General features: G+C 43.8%; 1 protein-coding gene across 3 annotated transcripts in view; it reads left to right on the forward strand.

Annotated features, from left to right (window-relative positions):
* Positions 1–21731, forward strand: part of COBL (cordon-bleu WH2 repeat protein) — a 305079-nt gene that overhangs the window by 231934 nt on the left and 51414 nt on the right. For all 3 annotated transcript variants that reach the window (XM_066584546.1, XM_066584547.1, XM_066584545.1), the window contains one exon: positions 15072–15245. In XM_066584546.1, coding sequence (XP_066440643.1) covers positions 15072–15245 — 174 coding nt within the window. The remainder of the gene's footprint in view (positions 1–15071; positions 15246–21731) is intronic.

The following is a 21731-nucleotide window of genomic DNA, read 5'->3' on the forward strand; positions in this document are numbered from 1 at the left end:
CGCTCAGCTCCTCCCTCGTCTCTCTTGTTATGTTAAACCACATCCTGTCGCCATAACCTGCGATAACGCTCTTACTGCGTTCACCAGATGCCGCACTGCTGAACATTTGTACGTTCCCAAAGGCACATCACTGAGGTGCAACAGGAACAACGCCGGCGATTTGAGTAGGGTGAGGGTCGTGAATTTGGAAGTGATTCGCCAAACCTCAGAAGCTGGCTAACATTGGGCATTCCCAAAATATGGGCAGCATTGTACCCTGTGCCCTCCTCCACATCCCCAACACACAGGGGAAACGGAAGGGAACATGGCATGCAAGCGAGAGGGTGCCCTATGCCAGCGGGTGAGGATCTTGTACCCGGTTTCCTGAAGATTTCTGTATGTAAACCTCTTCCGTCTCTGTTCCCTTGTGAGCGACAACAACACATCTCTTTCCCATTTACTTAAGTAGGAGGGCCTGGCGCATCATACTGGGAATCACAGAGGCAGAGGGAACTAATTCATAAAATGCCCAAATCACAGAAGATCCCTTAAAACTATAATATTTTATTACTTTTACTTTAAAAAACCACACTTTGGGCTCAAGACACTGATGAGCAAATAAGACAAAGACAAGACACCAATGAACAGAACCCAGGTGCGGGTATAGGTCACGGTGTTACCACATACAGCAAGTGGGATCCTAGACTCAGTTTGTACGTCTCAGGTATGGCTACGCGGTTCTTGTGCCATAGGGACTTCCCATTAGAGGGACAGTATATACATGGGGGGATGGGGCGTTGTCAGTCTCCCATATATCTGAGATTTTGTAGTGTAATGGGTTAGGATCACCCCTCAGTATGAGATATTGTCCCAATTTAGGGTTTTCATTCACTGGTTTGGTTGATAGACTTGACCAACCATCCTCTAATATTCATATATAATTAGACCTTAGTGAGTTGATGTAATCACTGACGAGTGGTTCAATGCATTTCAGTGGGACCCACGACTTCAAGCACCGGGTGGTCCATTGTTTAGAATACATCTGTCCATCGATGTGGAAGGTCTGACAGATCTATGAATCCATGTGCATATATCTCGGTAGTCAGTGGTTTATGCCAGAGAATAATTGCCGGTGTAGCTTGATTTTTAATAGTTGCAAAAGAATCTTCTGGGACGCCTCAAGATCGATTTTATAGGAGTCCCAAATAATTCTGATATTGGCTCTCCTGATTGGCCGGTGTAAATTTGGTATTTATACACCGCCTCTTAGCAGCTACCATTGGTCTCCCCGATTTGATAGTATCGGTAACGTAGAGATGGGTTATTATTCTATAACACCGTTCTCCTGCTGTATAGACCAGTGTCTCAGCGCTCAGAGACAGAGATAAGGACTAGGGGAACGATACCCCTCAGGTTAGATCTAGATCTGCAGAGAGGTCAGCAGGTTTACTAGTTTAACTCACTAGACCTGCAGCCATATGCTAGTGACCCAGTTTACTGACTGTCTAGACTAAGTAAAGGAGGAGGCAATACCCCTCCACTTAAATCTAGGTCTGCAGAAAGGGCAGCACACTTGTTAGTATAGTAAGTGAACCCTTGGTCAGATAGTCCTGACGCAGTTAACTAGCTGTCTACACTGCATTAAAGCGCTGGATGGAGAGCAATTTTCTTTAGGCTAAATTAGATAGAGGTTGGTACAGCCTCCTGCCCTGATGGTGGGTAGGTGGCCATCTGATAGCGTCTGAGGCTGTCTTGTGTTATATAGTCTGGTACAGCCTCCTGCCCTGATGGTGGGTAGGTGGCCATCTGATAGCGTCTGAGGCTGTCTTGTGTTATATAGTCTGGTGTAGCCTCCTGCCCTGATGGTGGGTAGGTGGCCATCTGATAGCGTCTGAGGCTGTCTTGTGTTATATAGTCTGGTGTAGCCTCCTGCCCTGATGGTGGGTAGGTGGCCATCTGATAACGTCTGAGGCTGTCTTGTGTTATATAGTCTGGTGTAGCCTCCTGCCCTGATGGTGGGTAGGTGGCCATCTGATAGCGTCTGAGGCTGTCTTGTGTTATATAGTCTGGTGTAGCCTCCTGCCCTGATGGTGGGTAGGTGGCCATCTGATAGCGTCTGAGGCTGTCTTGTGTTATATAGTCTGGTGTAGCCTCCTGCCCTGATGGTGGGTAGGTGGCCATCTGATAGCGTCTGAGGCTGTCTTGTGTTATATAGTCTGTAGCCTCCTGCCCTGATGGTGGGTAGGTGGCCATCTGATAACGTCTGAGGCTGTCTTGTGTTATATAGTCTGGTGTAGCCTCCTGCCCTGATGGTGGGTAGGTGGCCATCTGATAACGTCTGAGGCTGTCTTGTGTTATATAGTCTGTAGCCTCCTGCCCTGATGGTGGGTAGGTGGCCATCTGATAGCGTCTGAGGCTGTCTTGTGTTATATAGTCTGTAGCCTCCTGCCCTGATGGTGGGTAGGTGGCCATCTGATAGCGTCTGAGGCTGTCTTGTGTTATATAGTCTGGTGTAGCCTCTTGCCCTGATGGTGGGTAGGTGGCCATCTGATAGCGTCTGAGGCTGTCTTGTGTTATATAGTCTGTAGCCTCTTGCCCTGATGGTGGGTAGGTGGCCATCTGATAGCGTCTGAGGCTGTCTTGTGTTATATAGTCTGTAGCCTCTTGCCCTGATGGTGGGTAGGTGGCCATCTGATAGCGTCTGAGGCTGTCTTGTGTTATATAGTCTGTAGCCTCTTGCCCTGATGGTGGGTAGGTGGCCATCTGATAGCGTCTGAGGCTGTCTTGTGTTATATAGTCTGTAGCCTCTTGCCCTGATGGTGGGTAGGTGGCCATCTGATAGCGTCTGAGGCTGTCTTGTGTTATATAGTCTGTAGCCTCTTGCCCTGATGGTGGGTAGGTGGCCATCTGATAGCGTCTGAGGCTGTCTTGTGTTATATAGTCTGTAGCCTCGCCCAGCTCTATGCTGGCCACCCATCAGCTGCTGGCGTATAATTAGCCATGTGCACTTTTCTTTATTTTAAAGTTGCCCTGCTCATCAATCCTCCGTCCGTCCCTGAGTTGGGTGCCCCGCTCGTTGGTTTAGCCCCTTGTATATATACATTGCCCGATCATTCTCCTACTCATTTATTTGCTAATTGTTGACTCACATAGTTAGAGTAAGTCTCCTCCTCCGCAGGTCCTGTTGCAATGGATGATGATAAAAATGCAGCATCGAAGGACCTGCCGCATCATGTGACAGTCACATGGGCACGCTAGATGCGTGTCATGTGACGTGGTCACGTGAGCGTGCTCTGTGCATCATAGGAGGGAGGGAGCTGCGGGTTAGAGAACCCATATATGGAGACAGAAAGGCCAGTATTTGAGAAACGAGGTTAACACCTCTATAGCTGCTCCACACTGGTTCACAAGTGTATAATTCGGGCGCCATTTTGCTGAAGTCCACTGGGGACATGAAGGTATTAGTGATACCTATGTGCAAGTCCTAACCCAGTATTAAGGAGGTATCATTGTATAAATAAATTACAATGATCTCCTCTATATAAGGCTTTAGGACAATTAAAGATTTCTCATACATAGGCTAACACTGATAATATTAATGAGCAATTAATATTCTCTCAAGTTTAGATGTTCTAAGTCAGATTGTACTTATAAAGTATTATACTATATTGCTTGCTGACGGCAGTTTGGGGTTAGATTTGTTTGGAGCAGAGGTCTACCTTATAAAGATAGCGATATTCATTTTGTCCACCCATTGCATTTATAGGGTGCCGATAACAGTCATATAGACCAAGATGTATAGATGTTAGCTGGGTAAGAGGACAGAACATGTCGGCCCATTAAGATAACGGTGTCCCTGGGAGAGTTTTCATCCAGCACCCCTGAGACGTGGCATACCAAAAGGCCAATTTCTCAGGATTAGGAGGAACTGCTCCAATGAGACAGATTTCATTTCTGAGAGCCAGGCACTTGGAAGCAGATTTCTTCAGAGGGACTATCCGAAGGATATATATACTCGCTGATATACCCGGCTTCGCCCGAGTTATATATATATATACTAGCTGATATACCCGGCTTCACCCGAGTTATATATATACACTAGCTGATATACCCGACTTCGCCCGAGTTATATATATATATACTAGCTGATATACCCGGCTTCACCCGAGTTATATATATATATACTAGCTGATATACCCGACTTCACCCAAGTTATATATATATACTAGCTGATATACCCGGCTTCGCCCGAGTTATATATATATATATATACTAGCTGATATACCCGGCTTCGCCCGAGTTATATATATATAAATACTAGCTCATATACCCAGCTTCGCCCGAGTTTTATATATATATATATATATATATATATATATATATATATACTATCTGATATACCCAGCTTCACCCAAGTTATATATATATACTAGCTGATATACCCAGCTTTGCCTGAGTTATATTTATATTTATATATATATATATATATATATATATATATACTATCTGATATACCCAGCTTCACCCGAGTTATATATATATATACTAGCTGATATACCCGGCTTCACCCGAGTTATATATATATACTAGCTGATATACCCGGCTTCGCCCGAGTTATATACATATACTAGCTGATATACCCAGCTTCACCCGAGTTATATATATATACTAGCTGATATACCCGTCTTAGCCCAAGTTATATACATATACTAGCTGATATACCCGGCTTCACCCAAGTTTTATATATATATATATATATATATATATATATATATATATATTAGCGTACCCGTCGCGCGTTGCTGCGAAGACAGACATACATACATACATTCGTTTTTATATATCTAGATAACAACCAATCACAGCGCAGCTTTCAAGTTACCTCAGCGGTATAATATATAACAACCAATCACAGCACAGCTTTCATGTCACCTCAGCAGTATAATATATAACAACCAATCACAGCGCAGCTTTCAAGTTACCTCAGCGGTATAATATATAGCAACCAATCACAGCACAGCTTTCATGTCACCTCAGCAGTATAATATATAACAACCAATCACAGCGCAGCTTTCATGTTATCTCAGTATAATATATAACAACCAATCACAGCGCAGCTTTCATGTTACCTCAGCGGTATAATATATAACAACCAATCACAGCGCAGCTTTCATGTTACCTCAGTATAATATATAACAACCAATCACAGCGCAGCTTTCATGTTACCTCAGTATAATATATAACAACCAATCACAGCGCAGCTTTCATGTTACCTCAGTATAATATATAACAACCAATCACAGCACAGCTTTCATGTTACCTCAGTATAATATATAACAACCAATCACAGCGCAGCTTTCATGTTACCTCAGTATAATATATAACAACCAATCACAGCGCAGCTTTCATGTTACCTCAGTATAATATATAACAACCAATCACAGCACAGCTTTCATGTTACCTCAGTATAATATATAACAACCAATCACAGCGCAGCTTTCATTTTACCTCAGCATTCTCAATATCCAGCAATTGTCTTGCGAAACGTTCGGCGGATGCATCATTTTGTAGTTGAACACGCATTCTGTTGCTCGTAATGCCTTTTGCTTTCGTGCTTGAGATGGAAATCAAACGATCTTTGTCTGGGGGGCATAACTGTCGACGATGCTCGCACGTGCGCCACCTATCGTAGGATAGATGTACTATGCCAGTAATCTTCCCAGGAGTGTACTCAGCAACTTTCCAAAGTTTCATGGCGATTAGATGAATGGTGTAGTAGCGCCAAAAGGACAGACAGACAGACATACATTCCTTTTTATATATATAGGTGACATCAGGAAGTGAGAGAATTAGATTCCGTATGTAAAATTTGGACGCTAATTCTTTTGCGCTTAGAATTGAATAATCGAGTTGGGACCCATTAACTTTTCCTATTTATGACATAATCAATGCCCGTGCCAAATTACATTGGGAAGTGAGAAAATTACATTCCGCACGTAAAATTTGGCTGCTAATTCTTTTGCGCATAGAATTGAATAATCGAGTTGGGACCCATTAGTTTTTCCTATTTATGACATAATCAATGCTCGTGCCAAATTTCCCGTTTCTATGACAATGGGAAGTGAGAGAATTAGATTCCATACGTAAAATTTGGACGCTAATTCTTTTTTGCATAGAATTGAATAATGGAGTTGGGACCCATTAGCTTTTCTTATTTATGACATAATCAATGCTCGTGCCAAATTTCATGTTTCTATGACACCGGAAAGTGAGAAAATTAGATTCCGTACGTAAAATTTGGACGCTACTTCTTTTGCACTATAATTGAATAATCGAGTTGGGACCCATTAGCTTTTCCTATTTATGACATAATCAATGCTCGTGCCAAATTTCATGTTTCTACAACATCGGGAAGTGAGAGAATTAGTGGCAATGATGGAAATCGAACGATCTGCGTGGGGGGGCGTAACTGTCGGCGACGCTCGCAAGCGCGCCATTTATCGTAGGATAGATGTACTATGCCTATAATCTTCCCAGGAGTGTACTCAACAACTTCCCAAAGCTTTATGGCGATCGGATGAATGGTGTAGTAGCGCATAAAGGACAAACAGACAGACAGACACCCATGCATTCAATTTTTTATATATATATATATATATATATATATATATAATATATACACTAGCTGATATACCCGGCTTCACCCGAGTTATATATATATATATATATACATACTAGCTGATATACCCGACCTCACCCGATATATATATATATATATATATATATATATATATATATATATATATACATACTAGCTGATATACCCGACTTCACCCGAGTTATATATATATATATACATACTAGCTTCACCAGAGTTATTTATATATATATCTATATATATAAAGCTGAAAGCCCTCACTGACTGACTGACTCGCCAAAAGTTCTCCAACTTCCCGATATCGTAGAAACATGGATTTTGGCACAAGCATAGATTATCTCCAAAATAGGAAAAGTAATTGGGTCCCAACTCGATTATTCAATTCTAGCGCAAAAGAATTGGCGTCGAAATTTTACGTACATAATCTAAATCTCTCACTTCCCAATGTCATAGAAACTTAAAACTTGGCACGGGCATTGGATATGTCATAAATAGGAAAAGTTAATAGGTCCCAACTTCATTATTCAATTCTATGCGCAAAAGAATTAGCGTCCAAATTTTACGTGCGGAGTATAATTTTCTCACTTTCCTGTGTCATAGAAACGTGAAATTTGGCAAGAGCATTGATTATGTCATCAATAGAAAAAGCTAATGGGTCCCAACTCGATTATTCAATTCTATGCGCAAAAGAATTAGCGTCCAAATTTTACGTGCGGAATGTAATTTTCTCACTTTCCGGTGTCATAGAAACGGGAAATTTGGCACGAGCATTGATTATGTCATCAGTAGGAAAAGCTAATGGGTCCCAACTCCATTATTCAATTCTATGCGCAAAAGAATTAGCGTCCAAATTTTACGTGTGGAATGTAATTTTCTCACTTTCCGGTGTCATAGAAACAGGAAATTTGGCACGAGCATTGATTATGTCATAAATAGGAAAAGCTAATGGGTCCCAACTCCATTATTCAATTCTATGCGCAAAAGAATTAGCGTCCAAATTTTACGTACGGAATCTAATTTTCTAACTTTCCTCTGTCATAGAAACGTGAAATTTGGCAAGAGCATTGATTATGTCATCAATAGAAAAAGCTAATGGGTCCCAACTCCATTATTCAATTCTAAGCGCAAAAGAATTGGCGTTGAAATTTTACGTGCGGGATGTAATTTTTTCACTTTCCAGTGTCATAGAAACGGGAAATTTGGCACGAGCATTGATTATATCATAAATAGGAAAAGCTAATGGGTCCAAACTCGATTATTCAATTCTATGCGCAAAAGAATTAGCGTCCAAATTTTACGTACATAATCTAAATCTCTCACTTCCCAATGTCATAGAAACGGGAAATTTGGCACAAGCATTGATTGTGTCATAAATATGAAAAGTTAATGAGTCCCAACTCGATTATTTCATTCTAAGCGCAAAAGAATTAGTGTCCAAATTTTATGTACGTAATCTAATTCTCTCACTTCCTGATGTCATTTTATATAAGGAAATGTCGCATGGTTACCTCCACGTGGTGTTTCCTGGGTAATACAGAGAACCATGCAAAATGGTGAACATATGTTTTTCCGGTATCTCTAAAGTAACCACGATCACCCGAGTTATATATATGTATATACATACTACCTGATATACCCGGCTTCACCCGAGTTATATATATGTATATACATACTAGCTGATATACCCGGCTTCACCCGAGTTATTTATATATATATATATATTAGCTGAAATACCCGACTTCACCCGCGTTATATATATATATATATATATATATACTAGCTGATATACCCGGCTTCACCCGAGTTATATATATATACTAGCTGATATACCCGGCTTCACCCGAGTTATGTATATATATACTAGCTGATATACCCGGCTTCGCCCGAGATATATATATATATACTAGCTGATATACCCGGCTTCACCCGAGTTTTATATATATATATATACTAGCTGATATACCTGGCTTTACCCGAGTTTTATATATATATATATATATATATACAAGCTGGTATACCCGGCTTCGCCCGAGTTATATATATATATGTATATACACTAGCTGATATACCCGGCTTCACCCGAGTTATATATATATATACTAGCTGATATACCCGTCTTCGCCTGAGTTATATATATATATATATATATATATATATATATATATATATATATACTAGCTGATATACCCGGCTTCACCCGAGTTATATATATATACTAGCTGATATACCCGGCTTCACCCGAGTTATATATATATACTAGCTGATATACCCGGCTTCACCCGAGTTATATATATATATACTAGCTGATATACCCGGCTTCACCCGAGTTATATATATATACTAGCTGACATACCCGGCTTTACCTGAGTTATATATATATATATACTAGCTGATGTACCCGGCTTCACTCGAGTTATATATATATATATAAACTAGCTTCGCCCGCGTTAATTTGGTACTGGTGTTTATCTGGGTCCACACGGAAAATCTTATAAAGTCGTGGTTACTTTAGAGATACTGGAAAAACACATGTTCACCATTTTGCATAGTTCTCTGCGTTACCCAGGAAACACCACGTGGAGGTAACCATGCAACGTTTCCTTTATATAAAATGACATCAGGAAGTGAGAGAATTAGATTACATATGTAAAATTTGGACGCTAATTCTTTTGCACATAGAATTGAATAATGGAGTTGGGACCCATTAACTTTTCCTATTTATGACATAATCAATGCTCGTGCCAAATTTCAAGTTTCTACGACATCAGGAAGTTGGAGAATTAGTGGCGAGTCAGTGAATCAGTGAGGGCTTTCGTCTTTATATATAGACTAGCTGATATACCCGGCTTCGCCCGAGTTAATTTGGTACTGGTGTTTATCTGGTGTTCACACGGAAAATCTTATGAAGTCGTGGTTACTTTAGAGATACTGAGGAAAAACATATGTTCACCATTTTGCATAATTCTCTGCGTTACCCAGGAAACACCCCGTGGAGGTAACCATGCGACGTTTCCTTTATATAAAATGACATCAGGAAGTGAAAAAATTACATTCCGCACATAAAATTTGGACTCTAATTCTTTTGCGCTAGAATTGAATAATCGAGTTGGGACCTATGAACTTTTCCTATTTATGACATAATCAATGCTCGTGCCAAATTTCACGTTTCTATGACATTGGGAAGTGAGTGATTTAGATTATGTACGTAAAATTTGGACGCTAATTCTTTTGCGCATAGAATTGAATAATGGAGTTGGGACCCATTAGCTTTTCCTATTTATGACATAATCAATGCTCCTGCCAAATTTCCCGTTTCTATGACACCGGAGAGTGAAAAAATTACATTCCACACGTAAAATTTTGACGCCAATTCTTGTGCGCTAGAATTGAATAATCGAGTTGGGATCCATTAGCTTTTCCTCTTTATGACATAATCAATGCTCCTGCCAAATTTCACGTTTCTATGACACCGGAAAGTGAGAAAATTAGATTCCGTACGTAAAATTTCGACGCCAATTCTTTTGCGCCTAAAATTGAATAATCGAGTTGGGACCCATTAGCTTTTCCTATTTATGACATAATCCATGCTCGTGCCAAATCTCCCGTTTCTATGACACCGGAAAGTGAAGAAATTACATTCCGTACGTAAAATTTGGACGCTAATTCTTTTGTGCATAGAATTGAATAATGGAGTTGGGACCCATTAGCTTTTCCTATTTATGACATAATCAATGCTCGTGCCAAATCTCCCGTTTCTATGACACCAGAAAGTGAAAAAATTACATTCCGCACGTAAAATTTGGACGCTAATTCTTTTGCACATAGAATTAAAATATCGAGTTGGGACCCATTCGCTTTTCCTATTTATGACATAATCAATGCTCGTGCCAAATTTCATGTTTCTATGACATCGGGAAGTGAGAGAATTAGATTCCGTACGTAAAATTTGGACGCTAATTCTTTTGCGCATAGAATTGAATAATGGAGTTGGTACCCATTAGCGTTTCCTATTTGTGACATAATCAATGCTCGTGCCAAATTTCACGTTTCTATGACACCAGAAAGTGAGATAATTAGATTCCGTACGTAAAATTTGGACGCTACTTCTTTTGCGCATAGAATTGAATAATCGTGTTGGGACCCATTAGCTTTTCCCATTTATGACATAATCAATGCTCGGGCCAAATTTTAAGTTTCTATGACATTGGAAAGTGACAGATTTAGATTACGTACGTAAAATTTCGACGCCAATTCTTTTGCGCTAAAATTGAATAATCGAATTGGGACCCAATTACTTTTCCTATTTTGGAGATAATCTATGCGTGTGCCAAATTTCATGTTTGTACGACATCAGGAAGTTGGAGAACTTTTGGCGAGTCAGTCAGTCAGTGAGTGAGTCAGTGAGTCAGTGAGGGCTTTCGTCTTTATATATATAGATGTGGTCACAAAGGGCGCATGGAGAGGCTCAGGGGCCGATCCTGCTCCACCCTAATTGCAGGTTGAAATGTTTTTCTTGTTATGGGAGATTAAACCCTGCTAAGAATTTTGCACCGATTGATGCTGCCACTCCACTTTCTATTTGCTGAAAAGCGGCACAAATGACTGTCCCACTGGGGTCCCGGGGCAAAGCGGGGCTGTCCCACCTAAATTGGGATGTCTGGTCACCTTAATCTTTATAGTTTTGCAGAATGACCAGGACAAAAAGCCAGAGGAGAATGAGCGCCATGTGCTAAAGAGTGAAAGTGGAAGTATAACGGCCCCTGCAGACTGGCGAGAGCGATAGCGCTTCATATATGTATAGAGCCAATGCCTTGTGTGCTTGATGTGTCATTTTAGACAAGTAATGTTTGATACATAATTTTGCATACATGCAATTTTTGAGCATATGTTTAATTGTATGAACTTGATATGTTGTATGCCTTCCTGCTGCACATTGGACACTCGTCTCTGTTGTTTTGTAACGTGCTGACCTATTATTTTTGGATTGATTGAGCGGCAGAGCGTGTGCTGCTGGTTGTGAGATGCCACCATGGTTTATCATATTACAAGAACCTTACTGTGCAGCTTATTGACATGAGGAGGTAAGCAGGTCTGTGGTGTCCTCTCTGCTGCGGATGTCTTGGGCTGGACTCAGACACACAGGTTTTGATGCGGAGTTTGGAGACACAACTATTGTAGGGGTGAATCTGTATATAAGATGGTATGAAGGGCGGACGCCAATCAGATGTTTTGGTCAGCAATCTCATCGGTATCTGAAAGCTGCAGTCAGCCAAAACACAGAAGGATTACAAATCTGCCATGACGGGTTTGCCTCTGTAGATTCCACTGCTGGTCGCGGCTTACAACTCGGGCCGAATACCGCCGTCTGAATGAAGCCGTAGACTGGAATCGCACACAGTTTCCGGCTTCATTCACACAGGCGAGCGCACGTTTTCCTGGCCCGAAATTGCGCTTATCATCGCAGATTTTACTTGTAGTTGAGTCAAAATCCTCACTTCCGTGAAATCCCGATCCTCGCGCACAACAGAGGATCGCACGTGTCTTGTATTGGTTTCAGTGGAAAGCCAAGCGTCGCACTCGCAGGCACATCACACGGGGTGCGAGGGCCATGAGACGTCTTTAAGGTCCCATTGAAAACAATAGGCGCTGTGTTACAAGGAACACGAAAAAATAGCCCCTGCCCCGATTGTCTTTACCTCGCAGCCTCTCTGAGGAACAACATTGCTCATGTGTATGTATCAAAGGAATGGAGTTCACATTCGCGCTCGCGTGCCGGGAGTCTCGGGCGCACTTCTTCATGCACTTGTGTTTGTTTGGTTTTCAGCTAAACCTGAATGGATACAAAGAGGTATAAGAACGCCCCTATAGTTACCCTCTGTGTTCATCCACTTCTGGCTTGGGCTTCACAATCTGCATGTGTGATTGAAGCCTAAAGAGTTGTAGCCAGCCGCCATAAAGCAAAATCTTGTCATGTGGGAAAAAAGGCATACTTAACCCCTAAACGACAGCCATACGCCTTCTGACGGCAGCCTTTAGGCCACCTTTTTATGCTTCTGTATCAGAAGCCTGGCTCCGTATTCCCATGCCAGGGAGGTCAGTGCTTGGCCATCAGATAATAGCTTGGCACATTGGCACAAACAGCAAGGACCAGAGAAACCACTGATCTCCTTTGTTTAACCCTTTACATGCTGCAATCAGTATGACCACAGCATGTAAAAGGCTCCCTCTGTCACCCATCGGACCCCTTTGATGTCATTGTGGGGTTACATTGGGTTGCTATGCCACTCGGAGGCCTAAATATGACCTAATGGTCTATAAGGCTCAGCATCTGGCTAAGCTTCATAGGCTTTTTAATACACAGCTATACTGAAGTATAGCAGTACATTATAAGGCCTCAGTCAGACGGGCGTTTTTTCGCGCGTTTTGCGCATCGCATGTTGGATGCGCATGCGCAAATCGCGTGACCGGAGGCGAAAAATCGCCGGAAAAATCTGCACCTACCCGCGTTTATCGTCGCTGCAAAACGCCCGTCTGACCGGAGAAAAATCGCCGTGCGCATCAAAATGCGCATGAAACTTCGTCTGACCGGCAAAAAAAATGATTTTGGTGTGCACATAAAACGGTGAACGCAGATAGGCGCGATTTGCGAATCGTCGTGTCCTATAATTTTTTGCAAAAGCGGACATGTGACCGATATCATAGCGAACTATTGGTTCTATATATGCGCGAAACGCATGCGCAAAACGCGTGAAAAAAACGCCCGTCTGACTGAGGCCTAAGAATGATAAAAATGGGGATATTCTAGTCTAGTGGGACAAAAAAACAGAAATAAAATAAAAATGTCCAAACCCCACCTTTCCGCTTTTTCTTTGTAAAAAATAAAAGATCTGGGATCTGGTATCAGTGCATTATTAATGACCCAGAGAAAAAAGTAAGTCTGTTAATTAACCTGTACTATGCACGCCATGACACAAAATGGCAAAAATAGCAAATCTCATCTTACAAAAACAATCAAAACGTCATATGCATCAACAAATGGTACCATTAAAAATTACAAAAAAAAACTTTACACAGCACTGTTGCCAAAAAAACACAAAATGTTACGGGTCTTATGTAGTGAAAATTTTTTTTTTTTACTAAAGTGTAAAAAAGTTTCAAAAAAAGAGAGCCTATATACATTTGGTATTGGGGTAATCTTACTGGCATGCAGAGTTAACTCACCATATTGTTTACAGGGCGCAGTGAATGCTGCTTATAGAATACATATAAAATGCAATATATGTTACCAAAAACTGGATAAATGAAGACTAGAGGTCATCCCCCAAAGCCAAGCCCTCATAGAGCTCCGTCGATGGAAGAGCTACAGCTCTTGGAATGTGGCAACTAGAGATGAGCGAGCGTACTCGGAAAAGCACTACTCGCTCGAGTAATTGGCTTTATCCGAGTATCGCTGTGCTCGTCCCTGAAGATTCGGGTGCCGGCACGGAGCGGGGAGCTGCAGGGGAGAGCGGGGAGGAACGGAGGGGAGATCTTTCTCTCCCTCTCTCCCGCCCGCTCTCCCCTGCTCCCCGCTGCGACTCACCTGTCAGCCGCAGCGGCACCCGAATCTTCAGGGACGAGCACAGCGATACTCGGATAAAGCCAATTACTCGAGCGAGTGGTGCTTTTCCGAGTACGCTCGCTCATCTCTAGTGGCAACACAAAAGCAAATCTTAAAAAAAAAAAAAAAAAATAGCAGAACATAACCAAAGTGTATAAGCCTGGTGTGACCCGAACCGTGCCGCCCCGTGGGACAGCAGCACATGGTTTACTGTGGATTTGGAATGCTGTAAAAGTGAAATCCCAAAAACCAACAGAGGAATTTTCTGTTTTTCCCCAAACCCCCTAAAATGATCTAAGTTACACAATACATTATAGTCATTAAACAATCCAACTCGTCCTGCAAAGAACAAGCCCCCATACAGCTATGGCTCTAGTAATGCATGATGGGAAAAACTGAAAAAAAGGTCATTGAGGCACTGAGGGGGTTAATGGAAAAACTATAAGGGAGGTCTTCACCTCAGCATTAAATAGGACTGTGCAGCTATTCCCCGCTTCCCATTCCACGACTTCCTGGACTCCACGGCTGAGATCTCCGTTCTGCTCTTATCGTAACATGGTGTTTTGACTCCTGAGCCGTGGAAGGAAGTTACCGCCGGCTTCCTTTCTGCACATCGGCTGCCGGCACTACTGCTGGATACATTGTTTAGTACACTGGCATCATACATGCTTCCAGACTTCAGGCACGCTGATGCGGTACTCCATCCCGATTGTAAAGACGCCAGCTTCTGTGTTTGGGGTATCCCACCATGGCAGTGAAGAGATACAAGTGTTTCACATATTCTGTATTATCACTGTAACCTCAGCATGCAATAACTTGTGTATCTTCATATAGGTAATGAACGGCAGGTACCACAAAAGCCCCCAAGAGGAAATTCACGAAGCCCACCCCAGTTTATGATACCCCCACCCCCTTCCTACCCTCCTCCTGATAATGGCATGGTGGAACTGCCAGGCCTTGAAAATGGAGCTACTCAAACAGGACCACCCAGACCCATACCTGCGAAACGTAGGTCCAAGCAAGTCTGTATGTGTTCTGATCCTGTCAGCTCCACTTCTACTTCTGTCACCGGCCTTTGCTTCCTATCAAGTCTCTCGTATTTCTTTCCCCTCCAATTCTTTCTGGGATCTTAAGGCATCACTGACATTTCTTAAATAAAAGGCAAACAAGTGCTTTCCCTGCTGTCTGTAGACCGGCTGTAGTGATGATTGGGTCTGCAGTCTGTGCCTTGGTGTCACCTTCCCTATCTGCTCCTTCTCCTATCTACCGTACTTTGTATACTCTTATGTATATGGCAGTTCAGGCAAGAAATAAGAATTGGGTATTAAGTTCACAATGTGTTTTCAGGGTCGCACTTTATACGTAAAACACATTTATGGTATATGAAATTTCTGATAGAAATGTACATTTTCAAAATCTGGATGTCTCTCGACCATTGATGGCAATTACTAGCTAACAAGTCAAAGAGAACTGGCCAACAAACATCCTGAAATGGAGCAGACTGAAGGCTACCACTGCACCCAGGGTACAGCAAGTAGAGCCGCCGTCCACATAGTCAGATACACGGGGTAGATGCTTGAATACCGTAAGTAAGGTTGTATGTCGTAAAGTTCTGTTTCATCCCATTGTATTTGTGTTAGATTCTTACTTTGCAGCAGCTGAGCTACTTTCTTACAGGCACCCCGTTTCTAGACTTTTGGGGGACCATTTTCCTTAAAACATGTTAGGTCGTGGGCGCCACTCTCTGAATCTGTGATTGCCTTTTTCCAGCACTGCCATGGTTAAATTGGTTCTGCCTCTGCCACCCAGCTGCAGATGGTTTGTCATCTCTTCACCACTATATAGAGGCCTCAGACCTGACAGCCAGTGCTGCAGTGTTATTGTATGAGTTCTCTCATGAAGACACATGTCGCAGTTGCTCCTGCTCTTCCTGTGTTTCCAGTCGCTGCTTAGTCTTCTGTGTGCTCGGTGCTCCCAGATTAGACCTGAACTTGCCCACTCACTCCTTGATTCTTCGTCTTGGTTTTATCCAGTTTCTGGCTTCCTGGTAACTAGTTCTGACAGGGTTAAACAGCGCCCAGGTTCCCACGCAGGGCCGCCCTTGTCAGGGCGAATTCTCTGCTGTTTATAGGCAGGGACTTTCCACCACCTGCTACCAGCATAGGGCTAAATTCCCTGGTCACCGTCACATTCCAAGTCACGTCTTCAGCTGTGAGCATCCGGGTTTCCAGAGTCAGCTGTCAGCCCTGTAGGTCTGATCCATCCACTGGTTGGGTGACACAGGGGATCCATATCCACTTACATAACAAAACATTTGGTTTGGATAAAGAAATTAGGACTGGTGACATTTCAGCGCACCCTACAGAACTGGCCAGAAGAAACATCGAGTGACCAATTCTTGTATGAGTAGCTCTTGAAATCTAAAAGGCAAAGGTTGTTTCTGCCCAACCCTCTGGATGATGATGTTGGTGGTGGAGAGTAGGAGATCCAGGTAGTTGATGTGTTTGCCGAAAATATTATTGTTGAAATGAAGTTGGAATGTTCTGAAATACTCTTCTGCGCCCTTCCTGATGAAGATAAACGAACATGCACATTTTGTAGAAATTGATGTTATTGGACCAATTCTAAGGACTGGAGACACTATGTATACAAGATTCACAAAACTAGGTGCAAAGCTTTTTACCATGGCGGTCTCATGCATGCAAATGGATGACACAATGTTATACAATATAACCAATGCAACGGAGGACAATGTGCGGCTACAAACGGACCGAGATAAGCCGGGGGCTTGGGGGGGGAATGGCAAATGAAGGTCAATATTGGTAAATGTAAGGTTCTGCACATGGGCAGGAGAAACGGATGTCACCAATATACACTAAATGGGGTACTGCTAGGGAAAAGACCTGGGGGCACTAGTGGGCTGTAGACTAAACTGGAGTAACCAATGCCAGTCAGCTGCTGCAAAGGCAAATAAAGTCTTGGGGTGCAGTAAAAGAGGTATAGGGGCGAGGGGCGAGAACATTATCCTCCCATTATATAAGGCACTTGTCAGGCCCCACATGGAATACTGTGTACAATTCTAGTCACCGGGGCTCAGGAAGGATGTTACAGTACTGGAGGGGGTTCAAAGAAGGGCAACTAAACTAATACATGGAACGACGGGACTGGAATACCCAGAGAGGCACCAAAACTGGGATTATTCACCCCGGAAAAAAGACGGCTAAGAGGCCACCAAATAACTCTGTATAAATACATGAGGGGACAATACAAGGATCTCTCCCAGGATCTGTTTATACCCAGGACCACGACGGTAACAAGAGGACATCCGCTACGATTAGAGCAGGGGCGTCAAACTCATTTTCACCAAGGGCCACATCAGCCTTATGGGTGCCTTTTAAAGAGACGATTGTAATTGTAAGACAGTATAAAAATAGTGACCCCAGTAATAACAATGACCCCCATAGTGGACCCAGTAGTGATATTGACCACCATAGTGGCCTCAGTGGTAACAGTGACCCCAGTAGTAAGTGACTACAGTAATCAGAGTGGTTTCCATAGTGACCCCAGTAATAATAGTGTCTCCCATAGTAGCCCCAGTAGTAATAGTTGCCCCAATAGTGGCCTAAGTAGTAATTCTTTCCCCCATAGTAGCCCCAGCGGTAAGTGACCCCCCAGTAATAACAGTGACCCCCATAGTGATGGCCGATATACGCTGCCCATCTGATCCATTGGTTTCCAATGCATCAGTGCAAATGGGCATATTCCTGCGGTGTAAAGACGGCCGGCAAAGATAGCATATACGGTGCACATTCCAGCCAGACATTTTTATGCCGGCCAGGAAAGATAGTTCAGGAACTATCTTCCCAGCTGGAATATGGTGGCGGCTCCCATAGACTGCTATGGGAGCTGCCGGAGAAGGAAGGTGAGAGGGAGTGTCTGCTAAACTTCCGCCCCCTTCCCTCCTCCTCTCCGCTCCTTGCTGGCTGTTTGCAATGGGAAGGGGCGGGAGCTTGGTACACTAAATCCTGCCCCGGCCTGCCCCCTCCCCTTCCCCTTGCCGGGAGCTGGCGAGGGCCGGAGAGGGGGGAGGCAGTTTAGCAGAGCTAAACTGTCTCCCACTGCCCGACGTTATCCCGGGCTCAGCGTATAGTCACCGGACTAGGCCGTCTGAACGGACACATGGATGGGAGATGCAGCTGTGACTTGGTCATGTCCATGCAGTTTTCAGTCACGCTGTGGCCGTGACACAGACCAACTGAAAATCGCTGCACGGGCCACATAAAATGAGGTGTCAGGCCGGATTTGGCCCGCGGGCCTTGGTTTTGACTCGTGGTCTAGAGGAAAGAAAGTTTCATCACAACACAGAAGGGGGTTCTTTACTGTAAGAGCAGTGAGACTGTGGAACTCTCTGCCTGAGGACGTGGTGATGGCAAAATCCATAGAGGAGTTTAAGAGGGACTAGATGCCTTTCTATGATATTATAGGATATAGACATTGGGTGACCAGCAGGGTTGGTGATCCGGGTCTTACAGTCACGTAGGAACTATCAAAGGTTGATCCAGGGATTAGTCTGATCACCATTATGGAGCCGGGAAGGAATTTTTTCCCCAAAATTGGCTAATTGGCTTCTGCATCATTGTTTTTTTGGCCTTTCTCTGGATCAACAAGAGGGGCTGGAAACAGGCTGAATAGATGGTCATTGTCTCCCTTCAGCCTCACGTACCGTGTTACTACGTTACTGTGTTACTATGTTACTACTTGCATTATACAGTCACTAACATTTGTAAGCTGAAATGTAATTCCTCTTTACCGCCTCCGGCCATGGCGGACTTCGCCAGTGGAATATGGCAGCGGAGTCCGACACGGCACCCCCCAAAGACCCCATACTCCCCTCTCCGGATCCACCATGTGAGTCCGTCTGGCATGCATGCGAAGTACAGTGCATGATGGGAGATGACGCGTAATCACGCAACACTTCAGCTGTGCTCACATCGCATGATGGAAGCCGGCCGCGCGGTTTTCTGCGGCAATTAGAGCATGCTGCGGTTTCTTTCACGCTGCAGAATTCTGTGGTAGAAGTTCGCAGTGTGAACATTGAGCCTGATAGCTGCGGGACAGCGCCACAGATTTTCGCCACGTGAAACCTGTCCGTGGGCATTAGCCCTAAAGCCCTATTAGCCCATGAGCCCTAAAGCATTGACAAACCTTGTTTTTTAGTATTCTAGGTTAATTCTGAGAAACTTTAAAAATGCAAACATTTGTTTTACAACTAGACGCTTGTAGTAACATCACATAATAAGCCGCGTCCGCGGACAGATAGAAGCGCTGTCACCGGCAGCGCTGAAGGATTTCTGGGAGCTCAGTGCGAACCTCACGCAGATGACTTGTGTTATTCTGTTATCATTGTTGTCCTTTTTCTCGCTTACTTTCCCAAAAGCCTTAGATTTATATGTCAGAACAAAGTGTTCATGCAGCCACGATCCCAGTCAGCGCGGGATGCGAAGGGGCCACAGGACATAATGGCCCCTGCTTGGGGCTCATGGACACTGCATTCTGCACTGCCCCGGCTTCTCCTCGTTACTTCCTCGTTCTGCGGGGTTCTTGCATGCCTTTTACTTCCTGTAACTCCTTCTGTGTTTTGGGATGCTCTGATCTCCCCTCCGGAGCCCAACTAACCGCTAGTAGTTTGCTGTGATGGTTATGTTGTGATTGTCTTTCTGGTTGGTGCCGGCGGTGTCGGTGGCCGCGGTGACCTTCTTGCTCATCCGCATTCCTCTTTGTTTCTCTTCTCCTCAGTTTACTGCTGTGCATCATTCCCTTCATACGCGGAGCGCTGCTGAGGCGCCCATACATTTCCCATGTCTCGCCTCTTCCCGGCTTCTCTTTCAGATTGGTGGACATCTCGGCCTTTCTTGGACAGACCCTTCTGTAGCTCCCACCTCCCTCTCGTCATGACACACGTTCTCTTGTACTGTAAGGTCCACATGGCCACTGTTTGATGTTACTCACTTCACACTATATGATGATGTTCTTGCGGTGTTCACATGGTAATCCCCTAACGGATGGAGTGAAGTTGTTTGCCCCAACGTGGGCCGTGTATTCTCTATCTCTTCTACATATAATAAAATGATCAATATGGTTGATGTCGTTCATCAGATTTGTTTTACAGTTTCTGAATTCTGTTTCATTTTCTTGCATTCTTGCTTTGCTGGCTCCAGCTCTGCTTGCTGCACACATGGCATATATACAAGTGTTACTGCTGGCTGCTAGAAAGGGACAGTAAAGGGATTAGATTTGTAGAAAATCATTAAAGGGGTTGTCCCGCGGCAGCAAGTGGGTCTATACACTTCTGTATGGCCATATTAATGCACTTTGTAATATACATTGTGCATTAATTATGAGCCATACAGAAGTTATCAAAAGTTTTATACTTACCTGCTCCGTTGCTGGCGTCCCCGTCTCCATGGTGCCGACTAATTTTCGGCCTCCGATGGCCAAATTAGCCGCGCTTGCGCAGTCCGGGTCTTCTGCTTTCTTCAATGGAGCCTCTCGTGCAGGATGCCGGCTCCGTGTAGCTCCGCCCCGTCACGTGCCGATTCCAGCCAATCAGGAGGCTGGAATCGGCAATGGACCGCACAGAAGAGCTGCGGTCCACGGAGGAAGAAGATCCCAGCGGCCATCTTCACCGGTAAGTATAGAAGTCACCGGAGCGCGGGGATTCAGGTAAGCGCTGTGCTGTTTTTTTTTTAAGTCCCTGCATCGGGGTTGTCTCGCGCCGAACGGGGGGGGGGGGGGTTGAAAAAAAAAAAAACCCGTTTCGGCGCGGGACAACCCCTTTAATATGTTCATCCAAAAAGCCATACAATGTTGAGAAGGAATTTTGGGCATTCATTCCTGCAAATGTGTTTCAGCTTATCAATATTTCTGGGATGCCTTGTATGCCTCTTCAGGTTATGCCACAGCATCTCAATAGGATTGAAGTCAGAACTCTGATTAACCATTCCAAAACCTAAATCATCTGACGTTGGGCGATTGTCTTAGTAGATTACAAAGCTTGAGGTCATCACTTCTCCTATAGAATTCATTGTTCCCTCGATGACCACAAGGCCTCCCGGCCCGTTGGGATGATGTTCTGGTGTTTTTTCCTGAGAACACAGTGTACTAAAACCTTCCACTTCTGCCACATCTGTGCATAGATTATGTTTCCCAGCATCCAGATTGAAGGCCTGATGAAGGGGCCAGATATCCCATAAGCTGCTGTAACATCATGTATGTTTGTGGGCCAGTAGAAGGTCTCCAATCTACAAGACGACTTGTTTTCTCCTACTGAGAACAATCACACTGGAATTCCAGGGCTGCATATTCATTTGCGTCTGCATCTTAAGGACATGAACCCATCAGCCTCCCGCTTCTCTGCCGTTATGGAAACCGGTTGATAGTTTAAGAGCCAGTTGGGATGGACCGATCCCACCGTGCCCACAAGCTCATTACATT

Source organism: Eleutherodactylus coqui, chromosome 12 (assembly GCF_035609145.1).
Source record: "Eleutherodactylus coqui strain aEleCoq1 chromosome 12, aEleCoq1.hap1, whole genome shotgun sequence".
Classification (NCBI taxonomy): domain Eukaryota; kingdom Metazoa; phylum Chordata; class Amphibia; order Anura; family Eleutherodactylidae; genus Eleutherodactylus; species Eleutherodactylus coqui.